This window comes from Microchirus variegatus, assembly GCF_963457635.1.
Source record: "Microchirus variegatus genome assembly, chromosome: 10".
Classification (NCBI taxonomy): domain Eukaryota; kingdom Metazoa; phylum Chordata; class Actinopteri; order Pleuronectiformes; family Soleidae; genus Microchirus; species Microchirus variegatus.
The window spans coordinates 3,016,107-3,042,170 of NC_139811.1; the positions used below are offsets into that span (position 1 = coordinate 3,016,107).

At 44.5% G+C, this 26,064-nt stretch overlaps 1 protein-coding gene across 1 annotated transcript in view; it reads right to left on the reverse strand.

The window, feature by feature from the left end:
• cacng2a (calcium channel, voltage-dependent, gamma subunit 2a) overlaps positions 1-26,064 on the reverse strand; it is a gene marked incomplete at both ends in the record, with an annotated part of 40,603 nt that overhangs the window by 7,638 nt on the left and 6,901 nt on the right. Inside the window, one exon of the mRNA XM_083896965.1 lies at positions 2,132-2,215. Within this exon, the coding sequence (XP_083753091.1) occupies positions 2,132-2,215 (84 nt within the window). The remainder of the gene's footprint in view (positions 1-2,131; positions 2,216-26,064) is intronic.

The following is a 26,064-nucleotide window of genomic DNA, read 5'->3' on the forward strand; positions in this document are numbered from 1 at the left end:
CACTAATGTCAGAAAATAACTGACGATTTATGAAAGCAGCTAGCTAACTAGCTAGCAGCTACATGTCTGTCCCTTTTATTTTGTTCTTTCTTTTCTGACTTTAAACTGAAGTTTGTAAACCACTCACTCTCCCACACCAAAGAAGTGGGTGAAACAGAAGTGACAAAATAAGACGTTAATAACTTTTTAACAGCAGCAGTGGATAAACGACGTCTGTGCGCCGTGACGTTAAAATCCCTGTTTTCTCCATGAGGTTTGGTGTGGGCAGAGTGAGCGCTTCACGCGCTTCAGTTTCCACCGTGAGTTACGACTGTTTTTTTACGAAATCAAACACTTAAACGGGCGTATAGACCGTAAAAAAGGCCACTCCCACCCCGTTTAAACGGCCTCATCGTGTGTGTGACTCACGGTTGGTACGACTGACGCGATACATCACCGATGTGAGGGCGACGACAGCGAGAGACGGCGACTCCTCGAGAAGCCTGACCTATTTAAGAAAGAGGCTGAAATATTTATGGATGTCAGTGTCCTAATTGGTAAACCGCTGGGATAACACACACACACACACACACACACACACACACACACACACACACACACACACACACACACACACACACTGGTGTGTTGGTCAGAGCGTAGCCGCTGCCTGGCGACCAGGACGTTCCACCTGACCTGTGATTAGCTGGACGAAAGCACAGAAATAGATTGTTGCGCCCGTATACGCGGCGTTACGGTAGAACCTCGGGATGGATGTTTATAAAAATATGTACTCCACAACTGTAGGGGGAGCTCTGAAGAGAAATCAGATTGCCGAAACACTACCGTTCGCTACGTAATCTAACATTAAATGAATCATAAACACACTCTATACATTGTTAATGTGGTAAACGACTATTCTAGCTGCAGACGTCTGGTAACGTGTAATGCGTTAATGAGCAGTAGAGCACCTGGACTTTGGTGTGGGAGAGTGAGCGGTTTACAAACTTCAGCTTACGGTATTTAAAAAAAAAAAAAGACGTTAAGATATCGTTAAGCTTTCTGTTAATGGTGCTACACTCAGGCATTTATTATTTACCATTATTTATATCCCGTATATTTCCCGTATATATAAGTGGAGCAGTGTTGTAACCATGGCAACGCCGCTGTCTTGAATCCGTTGCACAGTGACCATTGAAACGGCATCAGCTACGCTGTCCCAGCAGCATAAACAATCGCAGGTTTGAAGACTGCGGCCAATCACGCGAGACCACGGCGTCAACGATGCTAACAGCAGCGCGCGATCTGCGCGAGCATCATCTGAAGCCGATGTGGCTGATTTTTTTTTTTTTTTGTAATATTGAGATTTTCCGAGACCACCATTGGGAGCAAGGCCTACCCAGAATGCATTGTGTGTTTTGACATAACAAAGATGGCGTCGAAAGCAGCGAAACGAGTACGCTACAAATTAATTATTTTCTTTGTTAATAGAGATATAAAAATGATGAAAACCATTGTATTATCTTAGTTTAGGCCCATATTATGGATTACTGACGTCATTGTTGCGTAACATTTATTTTTATTTTACGATCTTTTGTCAATAGTCGGCCGGTGCGGACAAGCGATGGTTTGCTATGGTTTACTTTTCAATAAGTCGTGGTGTGTGGTAACTGTCAGCTGAATATTTGTATGAGTATCATCTTATAACTAACTGACAACCTAATAACTTGACTGACAAACGGATCGTAATAAATAATCGTGACGTAAATGTGTTCTTCTTCTTCTTCTTCTTTTTTGGAGTTGACAGACTGGACGCAGCTTTGGCGTTATTCTGCCCCCTACAGTCTGAAGACGTATCTGCATTTAAGGGGTGTCCCATTTCTAAGTGACAAAATAACCCTCAACACTTGGTTTTGAGGGCCAGTTAAGATAGGAATTGGAATTGGAATTGGTCCTTAGGCCAGGGTTCGTCAGGTGTCTCCGTCTCGCACAAAGGAAAACGGAGCAGAAATCAATGGGTCTGTGTTTACAGTTTCACACACAAGCCACTGTAACTGTGTCTGTGGAAACAGACGAGCTGTTAGCCACCAGAGAGGAGACGAGGGGAGGAGGCGACACAAAAATAATAATAATAATAAGAGGAGATACTCACGTAAGAAGTACTCGGACGGATCCGCTGCATGATCCGTGTCCTCGGGAAAGTGGTCTATCTGTTTACACATGCCTTTGTAGGTTCCTGTTAGGAGAGGGAAACACAGAGAGAGAGAGAGACATCAGCTGACAGTAACCACCACACTGACGCCATCATGCTCCAGCACAGAAGATCACTGCTGCCTCGTGTGGTCGGAGGCCTGCAGCGACTGTGTCCCCCGTGAGCTAAAAACTAGGGATGTGAATCTTTGGGTGGCTCACGATATATACGATTCCGATTCTTAGGCTCAAGATTAGATTCAAAATCAATTCTCGATTAAAAAATTGATTCAATGCATAGTGTGTTAAGGCAAATTATGGCATCAAAACAATAAGAGTTTGTATAAGATAATGTGATAATGTGATCACACAAAGGCAAACTTAAGACAAAAGTTAACATATATTCATTCAAAACAAGTAAAAACTTACTTACTGTACAAGAAAATAACTTGCATAAATAAAAGCGTATGCTAGCTGCTAGCTTTTTCTCCCAGAAGATACAAAAATAAACTGTACACAAATAACAAAAAAAAATGTTTTGAAGTTTATGAATCGGAATCGTGGATGATTAGAATCACAATTCCTGTGAATCGATTTCCCCCCCCCCCCACCCCTACTAAAAAGGTCGATTTTCTTTCAAGTGCAAATGTTCGTTCTTTCATTCATTCATGAGGGTCGCGGGGGTCAATCCCAGCTGACATAGGGTGAAGGGCAGGGGTCAAAGGTCAGCAGTCCGTGCTTCCCTCCACTCCTCCACCACGTGACCAGTTTGAGGGAAAAAAAAAGCTGAAAATATGCCGGAGAGGCCGTCGTACAGTCGCGTTTCCAGCGAGCGCGAGCCTCCACGTCTCCCACAGAGAGCAGCGTCAGAGCGTCGGAGCGTCAGAGCGTCGGAGCGTCAGAGCGTCAGAGCGTCGGAGCTCTCCCTGCAGCGGGAGGCGGCAGGTTTAACAAGAGCCGTGCAGCTGCTGCGACCTGGAGTCGCTCCAGCGCTCGTACACAGGGATCCTCGTAATCTTAATCTCTGGTCCATTTGGCCGACACCGCCGTCGCCGCCGTCCATTCAGGAAGCGGCGCGCTCGACCCCCCCCCCCTCCCTTTATCCTCCTCCCTCCCTCTGTGTGAGTCCGGCTCAATGTCACCGTTAAACTGACGACGTGCGCGGTCACTTCCAACTCTTTTGATGAACAAAAGTGTGACTTTCAATGGAAAACGCACACACAAATTGTGTAGGTGAGCCCAAACCTTTGAACGGTAGTGTATGTTGGTGGATCTCCGTGGGTTTAAAGCATTGGTTCTCAAAGTGCGGCCCGGGGGCCAATGGCGGCCCGCAGAAACATGCCCGCAATGAATTATAGTTTTAATCCAGCAGCTACTAAGCTTGTTAAATGTTTATTGGACATTACTGGATACAGACCAATAAGTGTAAACAAAAATACTGGGTATTTACGTGGTTTCTATATGGTGACTTTTAGTATATTATTGTGTTATAAGCTGGTAATAAGCAGGTAGCTACAGCCCCCAATTACTAGCTATTTACCCAGTAAATATATGGTAACAGAAATGTGTTACTTGGTATTAACCTGTAATTAGAAGGTAAGAACAATGGCCAACATACTGGGTAATTACCCAGTAAATTATAAAGCGTTATTATATTAACGCTTGTATTACTTAACGCTAAACTGTAGAACTGCAATCTGGTCATTAAAATGATTACAAATGGGATTTATTTCTGTTTTTTTCTCCTTTTTATTTCTTTGGCGGCCCTCAGTCCAATGTTGGGTTCCTAAATTGTCCCTCAGGTACCAAAACTTTGAGAACCCCTGGTTTAAAGGGACACTGTGTAGTATTTATGGGTTTATATAACCCAAAATCCACTTTTTTATACATATTATGTGCTCCTGCATTGTCTAGTCGCTGTATAATATTCTTTGTTTCATTTTCGTAGTGTTTCAAAAAGTCATGTAAAATAACATGGTCTCGGGCCGCTGTTGCATAGCCACTGTTAGCAGCGAGACGCCATGTTTCTACGGGAGCCTGTAAGGACAAACGCGAGAGAACAAATCAACGTTGCTTTACTTGTAGCGGAAGTCCCGCCTCCACTCTCTCCGCGGTAGCTCCACCCTCTCCCTCGCCTCACGAACCTTATCTGCTGATACGGAGAAAGACGACGAGGACGACATTTGACCGGCTGAGGACACCGTATCACTCAGGGAAGGGAGGGGTTGAGCAGAGGAGCAGTTCTTTGTTGTAAATTTCAGCCTCTCCTCTAGATGTCACTATAAACTACTTACTTCACCTTTAAGCACTCCTTCTCTTGTAAGAACGTGTAAACTCAGCAGGCCGCTAACTGGTTTATGACGACACTTTCATTTCAGAGACCGGATCAGAGACCACGTGGACCGGAGCACAGGACCCGGGAGTGTTAGCGGAGGTGTTAGCAGAGGCTCGTTCTGTGAGGTGGGTCAAAGCGCTCGGCGCTAACGGAGAAAACACCTGTCCTGTGTTCACTGTTTCACACGAGCAGCACATGCTCAATATGAGCCTGGGAAGCTGCTTTTTTCCCCTGATCTATTTATCGCATTTATACCGAGAACGCTTACGTTTCTTATCCAAACGACGTCAAAATCACGCCGGTGTCCTTAGAAAGTCAACGAAAAAGCGGTCGATATTTTAGACTTGGTGGTTTGTGGGCCGACGGACGCGTAACGCGACGCTGCACCGGCGCGGCGGCGAAGACAGATAATTATAAAATACATTATATGGACAAAGGTGTTTGTCCAAACCTCAACCCCATCCCAGCACCTTTGGGACGAACTGGAACAAAGACTGTGAGCCAACAATCTACAGAGTGAATGGACACAAATTTGCATGGAAACACTTTAAAATCATGACGAAAGTCTTCCAAGAAGAAGTGTAGAATCTTTTATAGCTGCAAAAGTGGGACCAAGTCCATTTTAAAGTCCTTTCATATGGATTTGAATGCGTTATTAAAGTCTCTGTTGGTGTCATGTCCCAATACCTAGGAAAAGCACCTTTTTCCCCAATGAATATAACATTAAATGAATCATAAACACACTCTATACTTTGTTAATGTGGTAAACGACTATTCTAGCTGCAAACGTCAGGTTTTTAATGGAATATGTACATAGGTGTATAGAGGCACATTTCCAGTGTTTGCTAATGGCGTTAGAAGACTATTGGATGATTAGAAAACCCTTGTGCGATGATGTTTTGCTGGTTCTTTGACGATTATTTCTAATCTTGTCAATGTCTTGACTATATTTTCTGTTCATTTTTGCAACTCTTTTGATGAATTAAAGTCTGACTTTTAATGGAAAACACAAACGAGTTGTATCGGTGAGCCCAAACTATTGAACGGTCGTGTTTGTTGGGTTTAAAGAGACGGTGAACTCCCGTATGTTTGCCTGCCAACATGGCGGTTCGTTGATGATATTTACATCACGTGGACGTCTTAGCTTAGCTATAGCTCTTATAGCTAAAGCTGTTATAATAATAATAATAATAACAACAACAACAACGACGATGGTCAGGCGTCCCAATACTTCTGTCCACACAGTGGAGAGAGAAATCCAGGTCAGGTTCCACCCACACATGAAACATCTCCACCAGCAGCAACATCACCGTGATCAGACGAGAGGTTTGATGAGACACAAACATGGAGGAGGTGCAGTGGAGAGAGGAGGAGGAAGAGGAGGAGGAGGGGTCACTCTCATCTGAGTGGGAGGTGCACTTGTAAAAGCGAGACAGAGATTCAGAGCCGCCGTCTGATTCGTCAGTGGGCGGCACTTTTCTAAAAGTTTTCCAGGCTCAACCTGGAGTGCGTCAACATCCTCCTCCTCCTCCTCCTCCTCCTCAGTCCCTGCGGCTGCTGTTGCCATGTGGACCTCGGAACCGCTCGCTTCCGGTTGCCGTGGTTACGGCTGACTGTGGCTCCGCTGAGGACGGAGACCGGTGAGGTGTCGTTAACCTCGGGATGACACAGCAGCTTCGCTTTAGACGTGACGTAAGACGGGAGTGGTATTATTATTATTATTATTATTATTATTATTATTATTATTATTATCATTACGACATGTTTACGTTCAACTGGACCTGCAGCCCTGACCTTTGACCTTTGACCTGGAGATAACCGGAGAAGCAGGTCCACAGAAGAAGATTTTTACTCCAATTTAATTTAATCTTCAAAGTCATCGTGACGCAAGATTATCGTGATGTGGCGAGATTGTCTCCACTGCCCCCTGCTGTTTGTTAGCGGAAGGTACCGGCTTTGAGATCGAGGCAGCGATGTCGTTATTTTTGACGTTCATCACGAGTAAACATCGGAGCGTCTTTTTTGAATGGCGACAATTGAAAATCACGCATGAAAAAAAGCGGTTGCTCACCGTTGAAGTGACGAACGTGCACGTGGACGTGGACGTGAACGTGAACATGGACGTGAACTTAAACGTGGACGTAGCTCTATTGAAAACTAATGCTAGTCACGTTAATGCGTTAACAGTGGTTAGCGGCGTTAACGGCGTCAACGTTAACGCATATTAACACATGCCGCGTTTCCACGACGACTGACCGGTAAAAGACGCTCGCGACGTCATGTTTACGTGACTCCCGATTTGTTCAAATGAGTCTGTAAAGTAACGCTAAACTTTAAAAAAACAGAGGGACACATACGCAGTACACAGGTACGCTGGTTATTTGTAGCGCTGCTGCTCTTTTCCTTTAACAAACAGGTTCCGGTTCCACTGTAGGCGCGCTAATGGCGCTAAGGGAGCTAACGCAGCTAACGGAGGTAAACGGTGCCTGGACTCCGGTGTCGCGGCGCGTAAACATGACGTCGCGCACGTCTTTTTCCGGTCAGTCGTCGTGGAAACGGCGTCATGCGTTAATGTGCGTTAACGTTAGCACTATTGAAAACAAAAGGAAGGGCGGGGCGGAGCGTAAGTGTTGAGGATAAAGAGGTGGAGCATGTTGACGGTGGCGTTCGCGGAACCCTAACCCGCGTGCGTTTAAAAATCCCGTCGAGTGGAGTTCCTGTTTCCTGTCGGCAGACGGGAGAATACGGAAAAAAACGTACGTGAGTCTTTAATAAAATAACTATGCTAGTTCTAGAGAGGAGAGGGGCCGGGGGGAAGGGGGCGGGGCATAGACGGCGAATAAGCCACTGTAAATAAATGAACACAAACGTCTCCTGTGGCGTGACGGCACTGCACTGCGGCGCACACACACACACACACACACACACACACACACACACACACACACACACACACACACACACTGTGGATGAAATAAGGTAATGTGTTCACACGCGTGTTCAGCGCTGACACGTCGTCGTCTGTGCGTACGAAGAGTCGGCCCCGAACGGCGGCGGCGACGGCCCTAATCGCCTTATTCATCTTCATAATCACACCTTATTCATCCTTATAATCACTGTATTCATCTTGGTAATGACCTCGCCAAGGCAGGGAGGCCTCACACACACACACACACACACACACACACACACACACACACACACACACACACACACACGCGGCGGTTGTGGCGGCTGCGGCGTTGACGACTTTAAGACCCGGCGACGCGACAGACGCGCCGCCGTCTTTGAGCTCAACTCTTTCATAGCGAAGTGGAATATTTTTACGGGACAGGACTGTAATTTTCGGGAGGCGTCAAAAAAACAAAAGCAAAAAACAAATCTGAAATTTCCCAGCGGACATTGAATGAGGTCTGCGGGGTTCACGCCCCCAAACTCCGCCCCCCGGAGGCGAGCACTTCATATCCTCCAGTCATTCATCCAAGACGTTTACGGACGTAAAAGCGACGGAAGGCGGAATCTATAGCTCGACTGGACCCGTTAAACAAAAGGATGGTAGCTTTAACTCGACTGTCGGACACCAAAAGCTGAAGTTTGTAAACCGCTCGCTCTCCCTACACCAAAAACCCATCGAGAAAATCATCGCTTTAACGTCACCGCACACAGGAGTCGTCGATCCACTGCTGCCTCCGTCCAAGTTCTAATGTGTTTTTTTTTTTGTCACGTCAGCGTTTGAAATCCTTTGTTTCAGATTGATGTCAGTGACACAAAGTGACCACACGAGGCAGCAGTGGACCAGCAGTTGCTGTGCCATCCACCAGCTAAAATCACTGATTTTCTCTATGGGGTTTGGTGTGGGGCGAAAAAGTAGAACCAGTGCCCTGTTTAGGTTGTCTGTCCAAGTCTTTATTATGGCCCAGAATAATAATTTCCCAGGATTCCTAGTGTTTTTTTGTTTGTTTTTGTTAAAAAAGATCAGAAACTATTGGTTAAGTGTTAAAAAACCCACAGATGAGTCAGAATAACCGACACTCGGCTCCGAGCGCTTCATCCCGACAAATCTGACCTTCTGTCTGCAGACGTCCTCCTGAGACCACGTGGAGAAGAAACCTCCACTGTGTTCTTTATTTATACTCAGAGACCCAGTCCCAGTGTAGGTGGGTGTTTTCTGAAAAGTCAAACTAAGTTCTCAGAAACATAGAACTCCTCATTTGCCCACTTGGTTCGGTCTTTTGACTCCTCGAAGCTCAGGTCTTCTACCAGAGTTCAGGGGGGGCGTTCCTGTGCCTTACTGTTATCCTTCAGATTATTATAACTGTATATCCGTGGATGTACGCTCATTTTTTTAGGGCGTTAACGTACATAAAAACTCTTCAAACTTTGCATGGAGGTCAGGTGCGTTGCTCAAGGGCTCTATAGCAGCGCCCCCTAAGGTGAAAACAAAGGCAAAATTGAGTTCCACCGAGTTTCCCGAAACTTGGTCGGAAGATGTTCTAGACCAAGACGGACAAAAAAGTCAACCATAACCATGGCCTCAACTCAAAAGGAAGTCGCTCATTTTGAATCTTGGCATCCATATTGGTGATTTGGACCCGACGTTAACCATTGGCCACAAAACAGGAAGTGCCCTATGACTTCGGCATACATTGAGTTCCACCGAATTTCCCGAAACTTGGTGGTAAGATGTTCAAGACGAAGCCAGACAAAAAAGTTGACCGTAACTATGGCCTCAACTCAACAGGAAGGCGGCCATTTTGGAATCTTGCCGTCCATTTTGGCGATTTGCACCCTACGTAAACTAGCAAACTTGTCCGAACAAAAATGCGGCAAATTTGAAAAGGTGAGAAGTTGTCGAAAGGTTTTTGCGGATTCAAAACCGCGTGGCCACGACGACCTTCGGCGTTTTGGCGAATTTCGACCATTGGCCACAAACCAGGAAGTGCCCTATAACTTCGGCATATATTGAGTTCCACCGAATTGCCTGAAACTTGGTGAGAAGATGTTCTAGACCAAGACGAACAAAAAAGTTGACCGTAACCATGGCCTCAACTCAACAGGAAGTCGGCCATTTTGGAATCTTGGCGGCCATTTTAGCGATTTGCACCCTACGTAACCCTACAGTTTGATATTAAATTTTTATTTAATAAATCTTTTGTTTTATAAAGATTAACAATAGATTTGAATCATTTAAATGTAATGTGTTAATGACTCGCAAAAACCTTGTTTCAATTTCAACAGCCTTTCAATTCAGCTGGATCGTGAACGTAGGGTTTATTTCCATTAAATCCACAGTCTGTGGTTTTAAATCCACAGTCTGTGGAAGCGTCACACTCGCTTCACTTCTCTTTAATGAAGACGTAGGTTGTGCTCACTGACCACGACGACACCGTGAACGATTTGATCCCGGCCGGCGGTCGACCTTTGCCCTCTGGTGATTTACGCCGCACGTCCAGGAAGTGAGCTCACAGCGTCGGGCGCTAAAATCTGCCCGGGCGAGCAGAGCGAGACGGTCGCTGCGCGTCGTAAATCCTTCTTTTAAAAAAAAAAAAAAAAAGATCCTATAAACACAGCCTTTTAAATCAACCGCTTTCCCAAACGCCGTTAATAACAGCAGGGACACGGTCAGACGAGAGGGGGGCGGGGTCGAGGGCGGGGTCACAAATCAAAGACAGTCGATGCAGCCGCTTCACCACAGTGTAACACTGACTCTTACTGTTAATACTCCTAGTAGAGAGTGGTAATGGAAAAGTCCTTTTCTTTTGGACCTCACAAAGATAGTAGACACACACACACACACACACACACACACACACACACACACACACACACAGACGTCTGCCAACAGTTGCACCAACAGTGTATCAGGTTTTATCGACACGTCGTCCGGAGCCAAATCTCTTCACCTGATAGTGACAGTCGCCGCTTTACGTTATGATGCGTCGTCGTCCCCGGAGACGACGTCGGGTAACACAACTCTCACAGATGTTTATTATTATAACGTAAATAAATAATTATAATATTAATAATACAACAGATAGATTTATACTGTAGAGCAGCAGAAGTGTGTGTGTGTGTGTGTGTGTGTGTGTGTGTGTGTGAGTGAGAGATCATGACTCACTCTGGGTTCACGTCACATGACGACTTTAATCTCAGAATTCCAATTTCTTAATCTCAGAATTCCAACTTTCCGACTTTAATCTCAGATTTCCAATTTCTCAAACTCAGAATTCCAATTTTCTGACTTTAATCTCAGAATTCCAACTTTCTGACAATAATCTCAGAAAACTCACTATAATCTCAGAATTCCAATTTTCTGACTTTAGTCTCAGAATTCCAATTTTCTGACTTTAATCTCAGAATTCCAACTTAATCTCAGAATTCCAATTTTCTGACTTTTATCTCAAAATCCCAATTTTCTGACTTTAATCTAATAATTCAAATTTTCTATCATCTCAGAATTCTAACTTTCTGACAATAATCCCAGAATTCTGAATTTAATCTCGGAATTCTGACTTTCTGACTTCACTAAGAAAACTGACTATAATCACAGAATTCCAACTTTATGACTTTAATGTAGGAATACTGACTTTCTGACTATAATCTCAGAATTCTGACTTTAATCTAAGAATTCAGATTTTCTTACTATAATCTCAGAATTCTGACTGATGCTAATTAGCACGAGTATTGTTGCAGCAATGCTAATCTGAACTCTGACCACAGACTCGTTCAGCTTCACCTAAATCGCTCCACACATATTTGCGTCAGTGTCCTGTGTTTTTCTCTGAGAAGTGCTGACCTCAGCAGAACTCCTGGAGATAAAAGGTCGTTCAGGGAGAGATAACAACGTCTCTGCAGCTCGCAGCAGCAGCATAAGCAGCAGCAGCAGCAGCAGCAGCAGCAGCAGCAGCAGCAGCAGCAGCAGCAGCAGCAGCAGCAGCAGCAGCAGCAGCTTCCGATAAAAGGTGACGTGAGGTGAGTGCAGTTCAACACGAGATGATGAGGATGACGGGAGGAGGTCAGGCAGCTGAGGAGGGAGGAGGGGGCGGTGACTCATGCTGATTTACTGTAAACACCATATCTCATACCCATCATTCTGAAGTTTTAATTACGACATACTGATTTTAATCACAGAATTCCAACATTCTGACAATAAAGTCAGAATTATTAATCACAGAATTCGAACTTTCTGACTATGATCTCAAAATTCCGACTTTCTGATTTTAATCGCAGAATTTCAATTTTCTGGCAATAAAGTCAGAATTCGGACTTTCAGACTTTAATCTCAGAATTCCAACTTAATCACAGAATTCCGACTTTCTGACAATAATTGCAAAATTTAAATTTTCCTGACTATAATCTCAGAATTCGGACTTTCTGACTTTAATCTCAGAATTCCAACTTAATCTCAGAATTCCAATTTAATCTCAGAATTCCAATTTTCTGACTTTAATCTCAGAATTCCACTTAATCACAGAATTCCGATTTTCTAACAATAATCTCAGAATTCCGACTTTATGAATATAATCTCAGAATTCCAATTTTCTTACTTTAATCTCGTAATTCCAATTTTCAATTTTTAATGTCAGAATTCAGAACTCAATATGGCAGAGCTTGACAGACTGAATGTATCTGACCCTTATACTGCCCCCTGGTGCTTTTCACCAGTATGGAAACAGCTAGTATGGACATTATTCCAGACCTGTAGCATCACGACATCATCAACTTTCTGATAATCGTCCCCTCAGCGCTTACAGAATGAATAACGTAATTGTGAAAATATCGGTATAGTAGAGCAGAGGCTTGGTCTTCAGGGCCCCTGAGGTGTTTCTGAGCTCTTTGGGCCCCTGAGGCCCCTGAGGTCTTTGGGCCCCTGAGGTCTTTGGGCCCCTGAGGCCCCTGAGGTCTTTGGGCCCCTGAGGTCTTTGGGCCCCTGAGGTGTTTCTGAGCTCTTTGGGCCCCTGAGCTCTTTGGGCCCCTGAGGTTTTTCTGAGCTCTTTGGGCCTCTGAGGTCTTTGAACCCCTGAGGTCTTTGGGCCCCTGAGGTGTTTCTGAGCTCTTTGGGCCCCTGAGGTGTTTCTGAGCTCTTTGGGCCCCTGAGGTGTTTCTGAGCTCTTTGGGCCCCTGAGCTCTTTGGGCCCCTGAGGTTTTTCTGAGCTCTTTGGGCCCCTGAGGTCTTTGAACCCCTGAGGTCTTTGGGCCCCTGAGGTGTTTCTGAGCTCTTTGGGCCCCTGAGGTGTTTCTGAGCTCTTTGGGCCCCTGAGCTCTTTGGGCCCCTGAGGTTTTTCTGAGCTCTTTGGGCCCCTGAGGTCTTTGAACCCCTGAGGTCTTTGGGCCCCTGAGGTGTTTCTGAGCTCTTTGGGCCCCTGAGGTGTTTCTGAGCTCTTTGGGCCCCTGAGCTCTTTGGGCCCCTGAGGTGTTTCTGAGCTCTTTGGGCCCCTGAGGCCCCTGAGGCCCCTTCCTTGCTGATATTTCAGCAGCTGAAACGATCTCAAATGTCTTTGTGTTGTGTGTTTTTCAGAGATCGCTGACACACGTCCTGCACATCAGGCCTGATCTGTTTCAGATATTTGAGCCGCGAGCGTTTGATTAAACCGACATGAACTCTTTATTTAAAACACGGTCGTTTCAGGACGTGGTCGTGACGGCGTCTGATACGCTGAGCATGTCCTTATGGGTCCAACGCGGGTTTGTCCACATCTGTTCTCAGAAGCGCAGCGCCCCCCTCTGGAACGGCGGATGCACTGCTCCTCATTATCAAAACATTGTTTTAACAGTGTTTAAAAATAGCATCGTCACGACTCCCCGCCTCAGTCCCTTTTATGACTTTAAACCGGAGTCTGTTGCTCGTGAAACACCTCCACAACGGACTTTATTCTTCTTCTGCGGTTCAATGTACGTAACCGGATGTGCCCGGACTACCGCCCGGAGGAGGACGATCGGTTGTTCAGGAGAACCGCTGCTTACGTAACTATTACGGGATTTTCAGTGATCTCGTTGAGCCCCGAGATTACAATAAAACACAACGTTCTCAGCAGTGGCTGAACTGTTGGTTACGAACCGTCAGGGCTTCATAAACAAGGTAATGACGCAGATACACACCAAAAAAAACAGCGATAATAGGAACTTCCGGTCTAGTTCCGCTTTAACACTTGGTTTTAAGGTCAAAGTTAGTTTAGTTGTGATGGTTAAGGTTAGGGTCAGCGTCTGAAGGAGACCAAAACCTGGTCCTAATGAGGCAGAACCTCATTTCTGAGGAAATGGTTAAGTTTGAATGATGGTTATTGGTTAAGGTTGAGCTTCTGTTTGGTCTGCCCAGATGAATGGACGTCAATGTAGAAGTCCTGAGAAGAATGGCTGCACAAACCTGTGTGTGTGTGTGTGTGTGTGTCTTTGTATGTGTGTCTTTGTGAGGACCATAGACATAGGCAATGAGGACATTATTTGTCTTGTCCTCACAGCTTTTTTTTTGGAGGTTAAGACCTGGTTTTATGGGTTTAGAATGAACGTCTGCGAGTGTCTGTCAGTGTCTTTGTCAGGACCAGTCGTCGTCCTCATGGAGACCAAAACCTGGTCCTAAAGAGACACAAGCCCATTTCTGAGGAACTGGTGGTTTTTAAATGAATGGTCCGTCAATGCAGAGGTCCTGAGAAGAATAGCTGCACAAACCTCTGTGTGTGTGTGTGTGTGTGTGTGGTACATCCAGTATTCAGTGTAGTGCTTCTCTGCAGTTCTTTTTTTTTTTTTTTCTAATCTTTAATGTAGGAAGAAAAAAGCCAATGGTTGCAGTCTGGATGCGTCAAACCACCTCCTCCCCTCTCTCTCTTTCTCTCTCTCTCTCTCTCTCTCTCTCTCTCTCTCTCTCTCTCTCTCTCTCTCTCTCTCTCTCTCTCTCTCTCTCTCTCTCTCTCGGTGGCGATTGGCAATTCACTGAGTGTCCACATGTCATCTCTTGCCCTGCTGCAGCGGCGAGCAGCGCGGCATGCTGGGAGGAGGAGGAGGAGGGAGGAGGAGGAGGGAGGAGGGAGGAGGAGGGGGAGGGGAAGATGGCTCAGATGGATGGAGGGCATGGATTCATCCATTTCCACCGTTTCATTACATCTATGTAAATACTGCTCGGTATGTCCTGTGTGTGTGTGTGTGTGCGTGTGCGTGTGTGTGTGTGTGTCACGGCCTTTGACAGAAGACAAACATCTCGCGCTCAGTTTCCTCCTCGTCCATTCGTCACCGCCTCTTTGACGTCCTGCCCGCCGCGTCTTTGTGTCTCTGTCACCAACGCAGAACTACAGTCCAAGAGGACGTTTGATATCGTGTCCGTCGGCAGGGAGGAAAAATGGGGGACGGGGACAACGACGGGTCACGTGATCGACACTTAATGTCATCGGATTGAATCGCTTTAATGAGCGCTTTTTTTTTCGCGTCCGCAGTGTCTCTGTGTGTCTGTGTGTGTGAGTGATTCAAACCCAATTATGACGGATGATGATCAGTCTGACACACACACATACACACACACACACACACACACATTCTTGTACTTGCTGCATACTGAGGACCGGGTATAAGTGCTGACAAAGCCAGGACCAGCGTTTCCACTTTGTAAATCAACACAATTACTACTAATCTACTTCATGAATGACATCTATAAAGAGCTACTGGGTGCAGTACCGTAACATGTCTGCAGGTGGAGCAAAAAGTGTGTGAAACACCAGGGCTGGAAAACAGGTTTTTGTACCAAAATTTAGGGTTAAAAACAGAGTATAGCATGTTTACAACCTCAGGAAGTGATTTCAATGAAGACAAAGTGAGGACCGGCCCGAAAATGTCCTCACTTCGTGAAAAACGACCTCACTTTGTTGGTTAAAAACCCTCAGCTGTGGCACGGAGACGCTTTTTTTTGCACTGATTGTATTTGAACAAACTTTGTAGTTATGTATTGAAACCTGCACTTTTAACTTGGTTGTCACTATGACAATAAAGATTACGGAAAACACATGTATGACATCTGTGTGTTTCCAGGTGTGTGTGTGTGTGTGTGTGTGTGTGTGTGTGTGTGTCATCCTGCTGCTATGATCATGAGAGACTCCATGTCCTGGAAAGTGATCTGAGAAGGCAGAGGGAAGCCATGCTGCTGCTGCTGCTGCTGCTGCTCATTAAAAATTCATCCTCTGCTCTCTGAAACACACACATGAAGGTGAACACACACACACACACACACACACACACACACACACACACACACTGGCCTAAAGGGGGAGGAGAGGGAAGCAGCAGCACACACTGGACTGGAAATGACATCACCCTCCTCCTCGGTGGACTTAGCATCACCTCTTCCCGACGATAACGGCAGAGACTTCATTTTCTCGCCGATTCCCCTCGATCCGCGCTGATCCGTGGATTAAACAGCGTCGCCGCCGCCGAAGAACCGGCCTCAGCCGCAGCATCCGGTCGTCAGCAGTTTTTCCCGGCTCGCGCTTTTGCTTTTGCAAAAGAGTCGCACCACAGTACGCGTCCCCCCGCCGTCAGACATGAATAATCGAGTGTCAGCCTTTGCCAGACACCGGGTTTGCATCATTTCCAGTAGGAGCGCCTATTAAATCGTCATCCGTCAGGCGGAGAGACCGACTCCCTCCATCACGCTGTGAGCGACAGAACAACCGACGTCTAAATCAATTAAACTTTAGGTCGAAATTCAGCTTCTGCTAAAATGGAAGCTAATGTTTATCCGCGAACACAAGTCACATCCTGGACTATAAAGCTATCATAGAGTGGTCCTGTGGCACATATGTGTGAGTTATGGAGGTCGACTTACATACATTAACTTCAAAAACCTCCAAGTTGGTGTAAACGAGCCGATAGAAATCTCTCCTCACTGAAGCTCTCGTCAGCCGGGATATTTCAGACTGAAATCTCACCCCCAGAAGACAGAACTTCAGCTTTCCCAACTGTGTTGTGATTGGCCAGTACCCGGAAGTGACATAATCAGCACACCCGCTCTCAGAAGCGCAGCTCCCCCCTCTGGAACGGTGGATGCACTGCTACTCATTATCAAAACATTGTTTCAACAGTGTTTAAAAATAGCTTCTTCACGACTCCCCGCCGCAGTCCATTTGACGACCTTTGACCCAGAGTCAGAAGACACTGTCGCTCGTGAAACACCTCCACAACGGACGTTATTCTTCTACTGCGGCTCAATGTATGCAACCGGATGTGCCCGGGACTAGTGCCCGGAGCAGGAGGATCTGCTGTTCAGGAGAACCGCTGTTTACGCAACCGGACCGGGTTTTTGTCAGAGATCTCGCTGACACAGCGTTCTCAGCAGTGGCTGAACTGTTTGTTTAGAACCTTCAGGGCTTTGTAAACAAGGTAATGACGCAGATACACACTAAAAAACAGCGTTAATTGGAACTTCCGTTCTATGGGAGCTTTAAAGCGGACCTAGACCGGAAGTTCCAATTAACGCTGTTGTTTAGTGTGTATCTGCGTCATTACCTTGTTTACGAAGCCCTGAAGGTCGGATGGACCCTTTCTAACGCTAAACAAACTTCAGTTTTCGGTTAAAAGAGTGTGTTTTAAGAGGCAGATCTACAGCCAATCAAACCAGAGGTCCGAACGACGTATGGGGAACGACAAACGTGCTCGTCGTAGCAGTCACGGTTTTCTAGAAATGGCGTCAAAACTACATTTTCCCGTGAGGACGGATGTCAACGAAAGAGCTGCCAGACGTCGTCATCGCCTCTGGCGTCGCCAGGAGATTGTCAAGTTCGACCCAAAGGTTTCATCGTTGCCAACAAAGCAAACAAAAACCTCCTCATACGCAGTTAAACCGGCTGAGATTATATAAACTGAGTCTGTTAATCTGTGCTGGTTCTCAGTGGTTTTGGCATGACCACCCTTTTAACCTCATCTGTGACCACGTCATCCTTTACCTTCTGTCTCTTCTGTATCTTCTCTTGTGCGTTGGGTGGAGGCAGTTTTTATTTATTTATTTATTTTTCCCCCCCTCCCCCCGTCTGACACGCTCAGTCTCATGACAACTGTTTGTTTTCCCAACAGCACCATTTGCTGTGACAGTGGGGTCTGCCAGCCTGGTCGTCTCTGCACTGAACACTCGCTCTGGAAGGGAAGCAAACGCCGCCATCTGAGCCCGGACGTCCTCGCGACCACCGAGATTCTTGGCTCTTCGCTTTTAACGCGGTCGCCAAAAAAAGAACCAAGAAGTGGACGTCGTCTTCCTTTTCCGTGTAAATGACATGGATCCTGGAGCGAGTCGTTGTTACCGATACCAGTCGATCACGACGCTCTGCACAAGTGGTTCTCAAAGGGTTTATACCAAGTACCGGCAGATTTATTCTCACTTATACTTCATAGTAACATAGATTTAGGCCCTGTCCCAATACCTCCCCGAACCCTACATTTTTGCCCTAACCCTACATTTTTGCCCTAACCCTACATTTTTGCCCTAACCCTACATTTTGCGCGTTCTCGTATAGGGTGGAGCAATGGGAAATGTGATTTTCTCCTTATAATCAACCCTCAAAATGTAGTGAGCTCTGATGCAGGCTTAAAAAGAAGTGGAAGATGGAATTACCCATGATGCTTTGCGAATTCAGCGAGCCGGCTGCTGGTGGGCCACATCTACCGAGGAACATTTTCGTTGTAATATATTTTCGCAAATAAGCGCGTTACAGTGTCGAATTGTGTTGGAATATGTTGGTTTGATAAACATCCAAAGGACCGTTGAACTTTGAACACTAATGTGAAGATTTAAGTGACGATTTATGAAAGCACCTAGCTAACTAGCTAGCAAGCGGCTAGGTTTCTCCGACTCTCCCGACCTGATGTTATCTCGTCATCGCGTCGTATCTTTGAAGCATCAACTGTGTGTGTGTGTGAGTCAGACACTAAGACAAAATAATACCGATAATCAAATCGATATTTTTTCCGTCCTCCGGATCATCGGTCTGATCCCTTGTGGATCCGTCAAATTGAGTACAGAGGAATTTTTGATCAAGTGGGAGGCGACTTCACCGTCTCCGGACTCGTACTAAATCTCAGACGAGGGCAGAGATGCCGTTGAACGAAGACGCCTCAATTATAAAACATAATCAATAGAGTAATTTCAGACGGTGTCTGTCTGAAATTACAGCTTTGTCTGACTCTCTGTTGCACAGAAAACAAATCAATCGCGCTGGACGTCTAATGCCAAAGACATTTGATATCTAAAGACGTCATATATGCATTTAAAAAGCACACACACACACACACACACACAGAGATTCTTGTGCAGCCTTCCTAGTTAGGACACTCATAAATATATAACTATATATATATAGATAACATATGCCTAACCCCAACCCTAAAACCATGTTTTAAGCGATAAACAGTCCTTTTAAGGTGTGACACAACCTGAGGGCCAGCCAGAATGTCCTCACTTCCTGTGGTTAATGAGATGCACACACACACACACACACACACACACACACACACACACACACACACACACAAATATCTACTTCATGAATGACAACTACATAGAACTACTTGTTGCAGTACCATAACATGTCTGCAGGTGGAGCCCCAGAGCAAAAAGGGCTGGAAAACTTTTTCGATTTTTTTTTGTTGTTGTTGTTATTTTTGGTCCAAAATTTTACAAAACCGTCATATAATACTATGTCGTACAAAATTTGAAAAAATCTTTGACAAAATTTTTTGACAAAATTTTGTGACAAAATTTTTTGACAAAACATCATACTGTACTATGTCGTCCAAAATGTATTTTTTTTTTTTTTTTTTGACAAATTGAGTATAGCATGTTATAACAACCTAAGGAAGTGATTTCAATGAAAACAAAGTGGGGACTGGCCAAAATGTCCTCACTCCGTAAAAATGACCTCACTTTGTTGGTTAAAAACCTTCACTGGTCCTCAGTATGCCGCAAGTACAAGAACGAACACACACACACACACACACACACACACACACACACACACACACACACACACACAAATATCTACTTCATGAATGACAACTACATAGAACTACTGGTTGCAGTACCATAACATGTCTGCAGGTGGAGCCCCAGAGCAAAAAGGGCTGGAAAACTTTTTCGATTTTTTTTTGTTGTTGTTGTTATTTTTGGTCCAAAATTTTACAAAACCGTCATATAATACTATGTCGTACAAAATTTGAAAAAATCTTTGACAAATTTTTTTTTGACAAAACATCATACTGTACTATGTCGTCCAAAATGTATTTTTTTTTTTTGACAAATTGAGTATAGCATGTTATTAAAAACCTAAGGAAGTGATTTCAATGAAAACAAAGTGGGGACCGGCCAAAATGTCCTCACTCCGTAAAAATGACCTCACTTTGTTGGTTAAAAACCCTCACTGGTCCTCAGTATGCCGCAAGTACAAGAACGAACACACACACACACACACACACACACACACACACACACACACACACACACACACACACACAAATATCTACTTCATGAATGACAACTACATAGAACTACTGGTTGCAGTACCATAACATGTCTGCAGGTGGAGCCCCAGAGCAAAAAGGGCTGGAAAACTTTTTCGATTTTTTTTTGTTGTTGTTATTTTTGGTCCAAAATTTTACAAAACCGTCATATAATACTATGTCGTACAAAATTTGAAAAAATCTTTGACAAAATTTTCTTTGACAAAACATCATACTGTACTATGTCGTCCAAAATGTATTATTTTTTTTAATTATTTTTTTTTTTGACAAATTGAGTATAGCATGTTATAACAACCTAAGGAAGTGATTTCAATGAAAACAAAGTGGGGACCGGCCAAAATGTCCTCACTCCGTAAAAATGACCTCACTTTGTTGGTTAAAAACCTTCACTGGTCCTCAGTATGCCGCAAGTACAAGAACGAACACACACACACACACACACACACACACACACACACACACACACACACACACACACACACACACACACACACACCATCCTGAGCCATCTGGACTGGATCACCTTCATGTTCTCTGAGCTCACTCCTCCATCCTCACACTCGACCTCCAGCCCTCGACCCACAGCCAGAGACAGGAACCTCCAGCCTGATCCGCCCCCTCCTCGGCTCAGGCCCCAGACTCCGTCTGAGGACGATTGGCTTCGAAATGACGGTCGCGGATCTGTCAGCAGGCGCTAAGTCAGTTAGCTAAGGCACTTCCCTCCTCATGTCTCACTTGTTTGTCTCTCTGTTCGTCAGGACCGATGCGGTGTCGCTAATAACGGCAACATTCATCACCACTTCATCCGCCCTCAGCGCCTTCATCCTACTATGGAACCCTTAAAAGGTAAATGGTCTACAGCACTTTTCACAGATGCTTTACACAACAGTTTTGCCATTCATTCAATCACACTTTGATACAGTGCACCGATGAGCAACGCGGTGTGCTGCTCAAGGACACATCGGCATGTGGACTAGAAGAGCCGGGAATCAAACCAACGACTCGCTCTCCCACTGAGCTACCGTCGCCTTGGGGCTTTCCGCTTATGGTGCGTTCCGGTTGTAGTCTGAAGTCGCAGATATTCTTTCTTTCTTAGAAAGTGTGTCGAAATACTGGTCTATACAACTATTACAGACACGTGAACAGTCAAATGCAGTCTGAAAAACCAAACCCTGGTAAATTTGCCGTGGGAATAATACAAATGTCCTTATATGGACATCCTGGGGTGTGTGTTTAACCCTAGAACACCATGAATTGATGTTGATTTGTCACCTCATGAGGCTTTTCTCTCATTTTTGTTAGACATGACACAGTTTAAAATAACACTACTCAAATTTGTCATGTTTTGTCATGTTTTGATATATTTTGATGACTTTTGAAGTACTTTTTATTGGGGGTATTAATTTATTATCTCGGGTAAAAATCACCCGGCGTTAGTGATGGTGTTTTGAATTTGAGCGATAGTGTTCGAGGGTTAAAGGTCACATCTTATAATTGTGCAAAAGTCACAATATAAACCGTTTTTTATTTGATTTTTCTTCATAAAAAAACTAAAGTGAACTTTGACTTATTTGCAAATGTCATAAATTCAATCTGTTTTTTGTTCAGGTATGTTTATATAGTTAAAAAAAAGGGTTAGGGTTAGGGTTAGGGTTAGGGTTAAAAAAAGCAGCCTAAATGTTCTGAGGGTTAAAGTAAAAAATTAAAAAACAAAGTAGAAATCCACTTTACAGGCATTATTGTTTTCATTAGCATTAGCTTTAGCGTCATTATCAGCAGGCAGTTGTGGTTTGGCAGCGTCTCCCCCCCCCACCCCCCCCCCCCCACCTCAGAGATGATGCAGTGTGTTTGCGCTGCGTTCTGACACAAAGCAAATACGCCGTAATGGATTGCAAATGAACTGCGTCGCAGACACCACCAATTAATCAGACGGCAGATTGCCCTAACTTTCTTTTCTCTGTGCGACTGCAAAGGAAGAAGAGAAAAACAAAGAGAGGAGAAGATCGCACCTCCTTAAAATGAATGGATTGTATCTGCAGTTAATTATCATTTACTCCAGGGTCTCTGTGGGACGTTTGCACAGCTTAAGGACACGGTCGCTGAGGTGGAACGGAGAGGAGAGGCGATGGAATCAGAGACGGTGGCCTGCAGGTAATTACACTTTCTTTTGTAAGAGGATCAATTCTGAGTAATCAGAGAACGATCTCAGCCAAAGTCCAGTGGGTGTTCACACACTTTAACGTGGAAACTTTAACGCTCACGAGAGAGAGCAACTTTTGTTTTTGTTTGGTAAACAATAACAGAACTGACACCTTTGACCTCTGAATGATCTATCTATCTATCTATCTATCTATCTATCTATCTATCTATCTATCTATCTATCTATCTATCTATCTATCTATCTATCTATCTATCTATCTATCTATCTATCTATCTATCTATCTATCTTGCTAGTTAGCGTGCTAGTTAGGTTACAAGCTATTTATCAACTTATCTATCTATCTTGCTAGTTAGCTTTCTATCTATCTATCTGGCTGGTTAGCGTGGTAGTTAGGTCACAATCTATCTATCTATCTATCTATCTATCTATCTATCTATCTATCTATCTATCTATCTATCTATCTATCTATCTATCTATCTATCTATCTATCATATGTTAGCTTAACATAAGCTAAGAGAAGACATTGCTATCTATCTATCTATCTATCTATCTATCTATCTATCTATCTATCTATCTATCTATCTATCTATCTATCTATCGTGCTAGTTAGGTTACAAGCTATTTATCAACTTATCTATCTATCTGGCTAGTTAGCTTTCTATCTATCTATCTTGCTAGTTAGTAGTTAGCATGGTAGTTAGGTTACAAGCTATCTATCTATCTATCTATCTATCTATCTATCTATCTATCTATCTATCTATCTATCTATCTATCTATCTATCTATCTATCTATCTATCTATCTATCTATCTATCTATCTAGCGTGCTAGTTAGGTTACAAGCTATTTATCAACTTATCTATCTATCTTGCTAGTTAGCTTTCTATCTATCTATCTTGCTAGTTAGCGTGGTAGTTAGGTCACAAGCTATCTATCTATCTATCTATCTATCTATCTATCTATCTATCTATCTATCTATCTATCTATCTATCTATCTATCTATCTATCTATCTAGCTATCTAGCTATACTAGCAACACACAAAAACTAGCTAACATAAATCTAGCCCAGCTTTCTTTCTGTATTTCACTAGAAACCAAGGACAGAGACCAAAATCTAAATTATTTTGTGAAGAGCTTCATGTTTTCTCGGTTTTGTGGGACATTTTTCTTGCTAACGGGGCGTTAAAAAGCGTTCATAACGTATGGCTTCTTCCCCCCGGGGGTCGTACCTATGTTCCCCCGGGTCCTATGTTCCCCGTTTTTCCCAAAAAAAGGTCCACTTTGTATGTGACAGGGGAACATAGGACCCTTTTTTTAAAAAAAAAGGGTAGGGTTAGGATTAGGGTTAGAGAAAGGGTCCTATGTTCCCCGGTCACATACAAAGCGGGGAACATAGGACCCGGGGAACATAGATACGGTCCCTCCCCCCGTACTCCGGTAATCTAGCGATAGCTCTCGATCGGCCATCTTTGCTAAAGCATACAGTGTGACGCGCGTATTTAAGCCACGTGACGTTTCATCCAGTTTACTGGTGAAGGTGTGCAGAGGTGTGTACGTGGGATTGAAAGTAAAAAAAGATTTGAGTAATTACTTAAATGTGTGACAGGCTTAAAAACTCAATGGTCACTTGGTTTAATGTGTTTTTTTTTTTAACGTTACAACACTAGCATCAAAGCTTCATAGCAGACCTGAGGCTGCACTGACACACAGTCAATACTGATACCCGGCCTCCGCGGCGTGTTCGCTGTAACAGAGGAAACATAGCAAATGTCGACCTCCACCCTAACACGACCTAAGGCCACGGTCCTGCGCCGCTAAACTGTCGCCGGCCGCCGGTCCTAATCCGCTAATGTCTGCCCTGTAATTTGGCCTTTGCGGGCAATAGAGAGGGCAAAGTGGAGAGCAGTAAAGCAGCTGCGTTGGACAGTGACTGTGTGCAGTCTCAGCGGACGCCTAAATGAATCCCATCCATCGCCTGCTGCAGGGCAGAGTGACAGTGCACTGCAACAGAGCTCAGTCACTTCACACTGGGTGTTATCAGATAAAGGGGCGAGGTCCGCGTTTGCGTTTGTGACAACAAGTGGCTCACGGGTGCACACCAGCCCATCTGCGATGCCCTCAGTTTGTGTCAAACTGGACTGTAATCCAGTCCAGGGTTTCCCACATCAGTAGCTATGTTTGCAGGGACACAAGTAACACATGTCACTCCGAAAACTCCCTGGTTTTGTGTCCGATCCACGTGAAACGTGACGTATTTCCGTTTTGTTTCTGCTGCGTTTTCATTCCAAGACAGTATAATGAACAGTTCCAGCTCGACTTTGGTTTAGCATCGGTCACCTTTGTTTTTCCATGACTTCATAGCTCCTCCTCCAAGTGGGCGGAGTCAGCATAGCGCGACCGCGTGAAACTGCCGCGACGTGGTTTCCTACGCGACACGAACGCGCAAACTAGTGACTTGACTGAATCATTAGAATCAGTCGATTAAAAAGATTTGTTCAAAGAATCGTTCAGTACTTCCTGCAGGACCGGACCGAACTGAACTGAACTGAAATACCACTGAATGGTTCGTGATTTGGCTCACGATCGCCGGCTGTCTCTAAGACTCCTCTGTTAGATATTGATATTTTAGACAATGTTGGAGATTAACGCATTTTTAAAGGTGCATTATGTAATAAATCTAAAGCAACTGGCCATAAAATCCTCCTAATATGTCACAGAGACTCAGGAATAATGTTCATATAACAAACTGAACTCACCAACAACAACAGTACAGACAAAATATTTGCATTAAAAAATATATATTTTGCAGACTGCAAATCATGTTTATGTTTTGAAATCATGTTTTGGCGTCATGTGGCGCCACCTACCGCCGTCTACCGATCTTTGCAGTCAGTAGAGTCTCAGCTGCCGAGCAACCACGGGTTGCCAGTTACGTCAGAAAAATGAAACCTAAAAGACTTCGGTATTTTGAATTTGAATGTAGTAATCGTTTTTCGCCACATTCTTACATATGGCGCCTTTAAGTCTTTTTAACTGATCTACAGTTGGTTATTGTTCGCGCTCACGACTCTTCCAGTGACGACACTCTCTGACCAATCAGTGGCCGGCATTCTGACCACGTCACATTTTAGTATCAACACAAATTCCAATAGGAACAAATCTTATGTTAGCATAGCAAAGGGATTGAAACCTGTAACTTTCATAATCATAATAATGATAATAACAAATACAAAGCTAATGTTGAGCATTTAGCAAAGCTAACATTCACACTGCTTCACATTCACCGTGCTCTTGACTGCTTTAGCAAAGCTAACAATTAGATAAAGCTAACATTCACACTGCGCCACATACACAGTGTGTTTGACTGCTTTAGCAAAGCTAACATTAGGTAAAGCTAACATTCACACTGCTTCACATACACCGTTCGCTTGACACCGTGCGATTCGCAAAGCGAAGTGATTGAAACCTGTAACTTTCATAATCATAATAATGATAATAAGTTACGCAACAGTAAAAACGAGCCGCGCAAAGGTACCGACACTGCACACACACACCTCACACGCACACCTCACATGACAGGTGACAAAATACAAAGCATCACATTGGCCCTCCTGCATCTCTTTCCTCTCCTCCACCTCCTCCTCCTCCTCCTCCTCCTCCTTCGCTCCGAGTCTTTCTTCCTGTAAGTACAGCAGAGCCTGAGGGCGGCGCTGTAATGAAGATGGATGCCTCGGGTTAGCAGCAAACAAAGCGCGGTTCACCTAGCTAAGAGAGCGCGGCAGAGCGGCGGCCTCCGGGGGCCAATTCATCAGCAACATGTGTGCGTGTGTGTGTGTGTGTGTGTGTGTGTGCGCGTGTGTGTGTTTTTGTGTGTGTGCTGGTTTCACTGTCTGTGGAAACATCTCGCAGAGAACT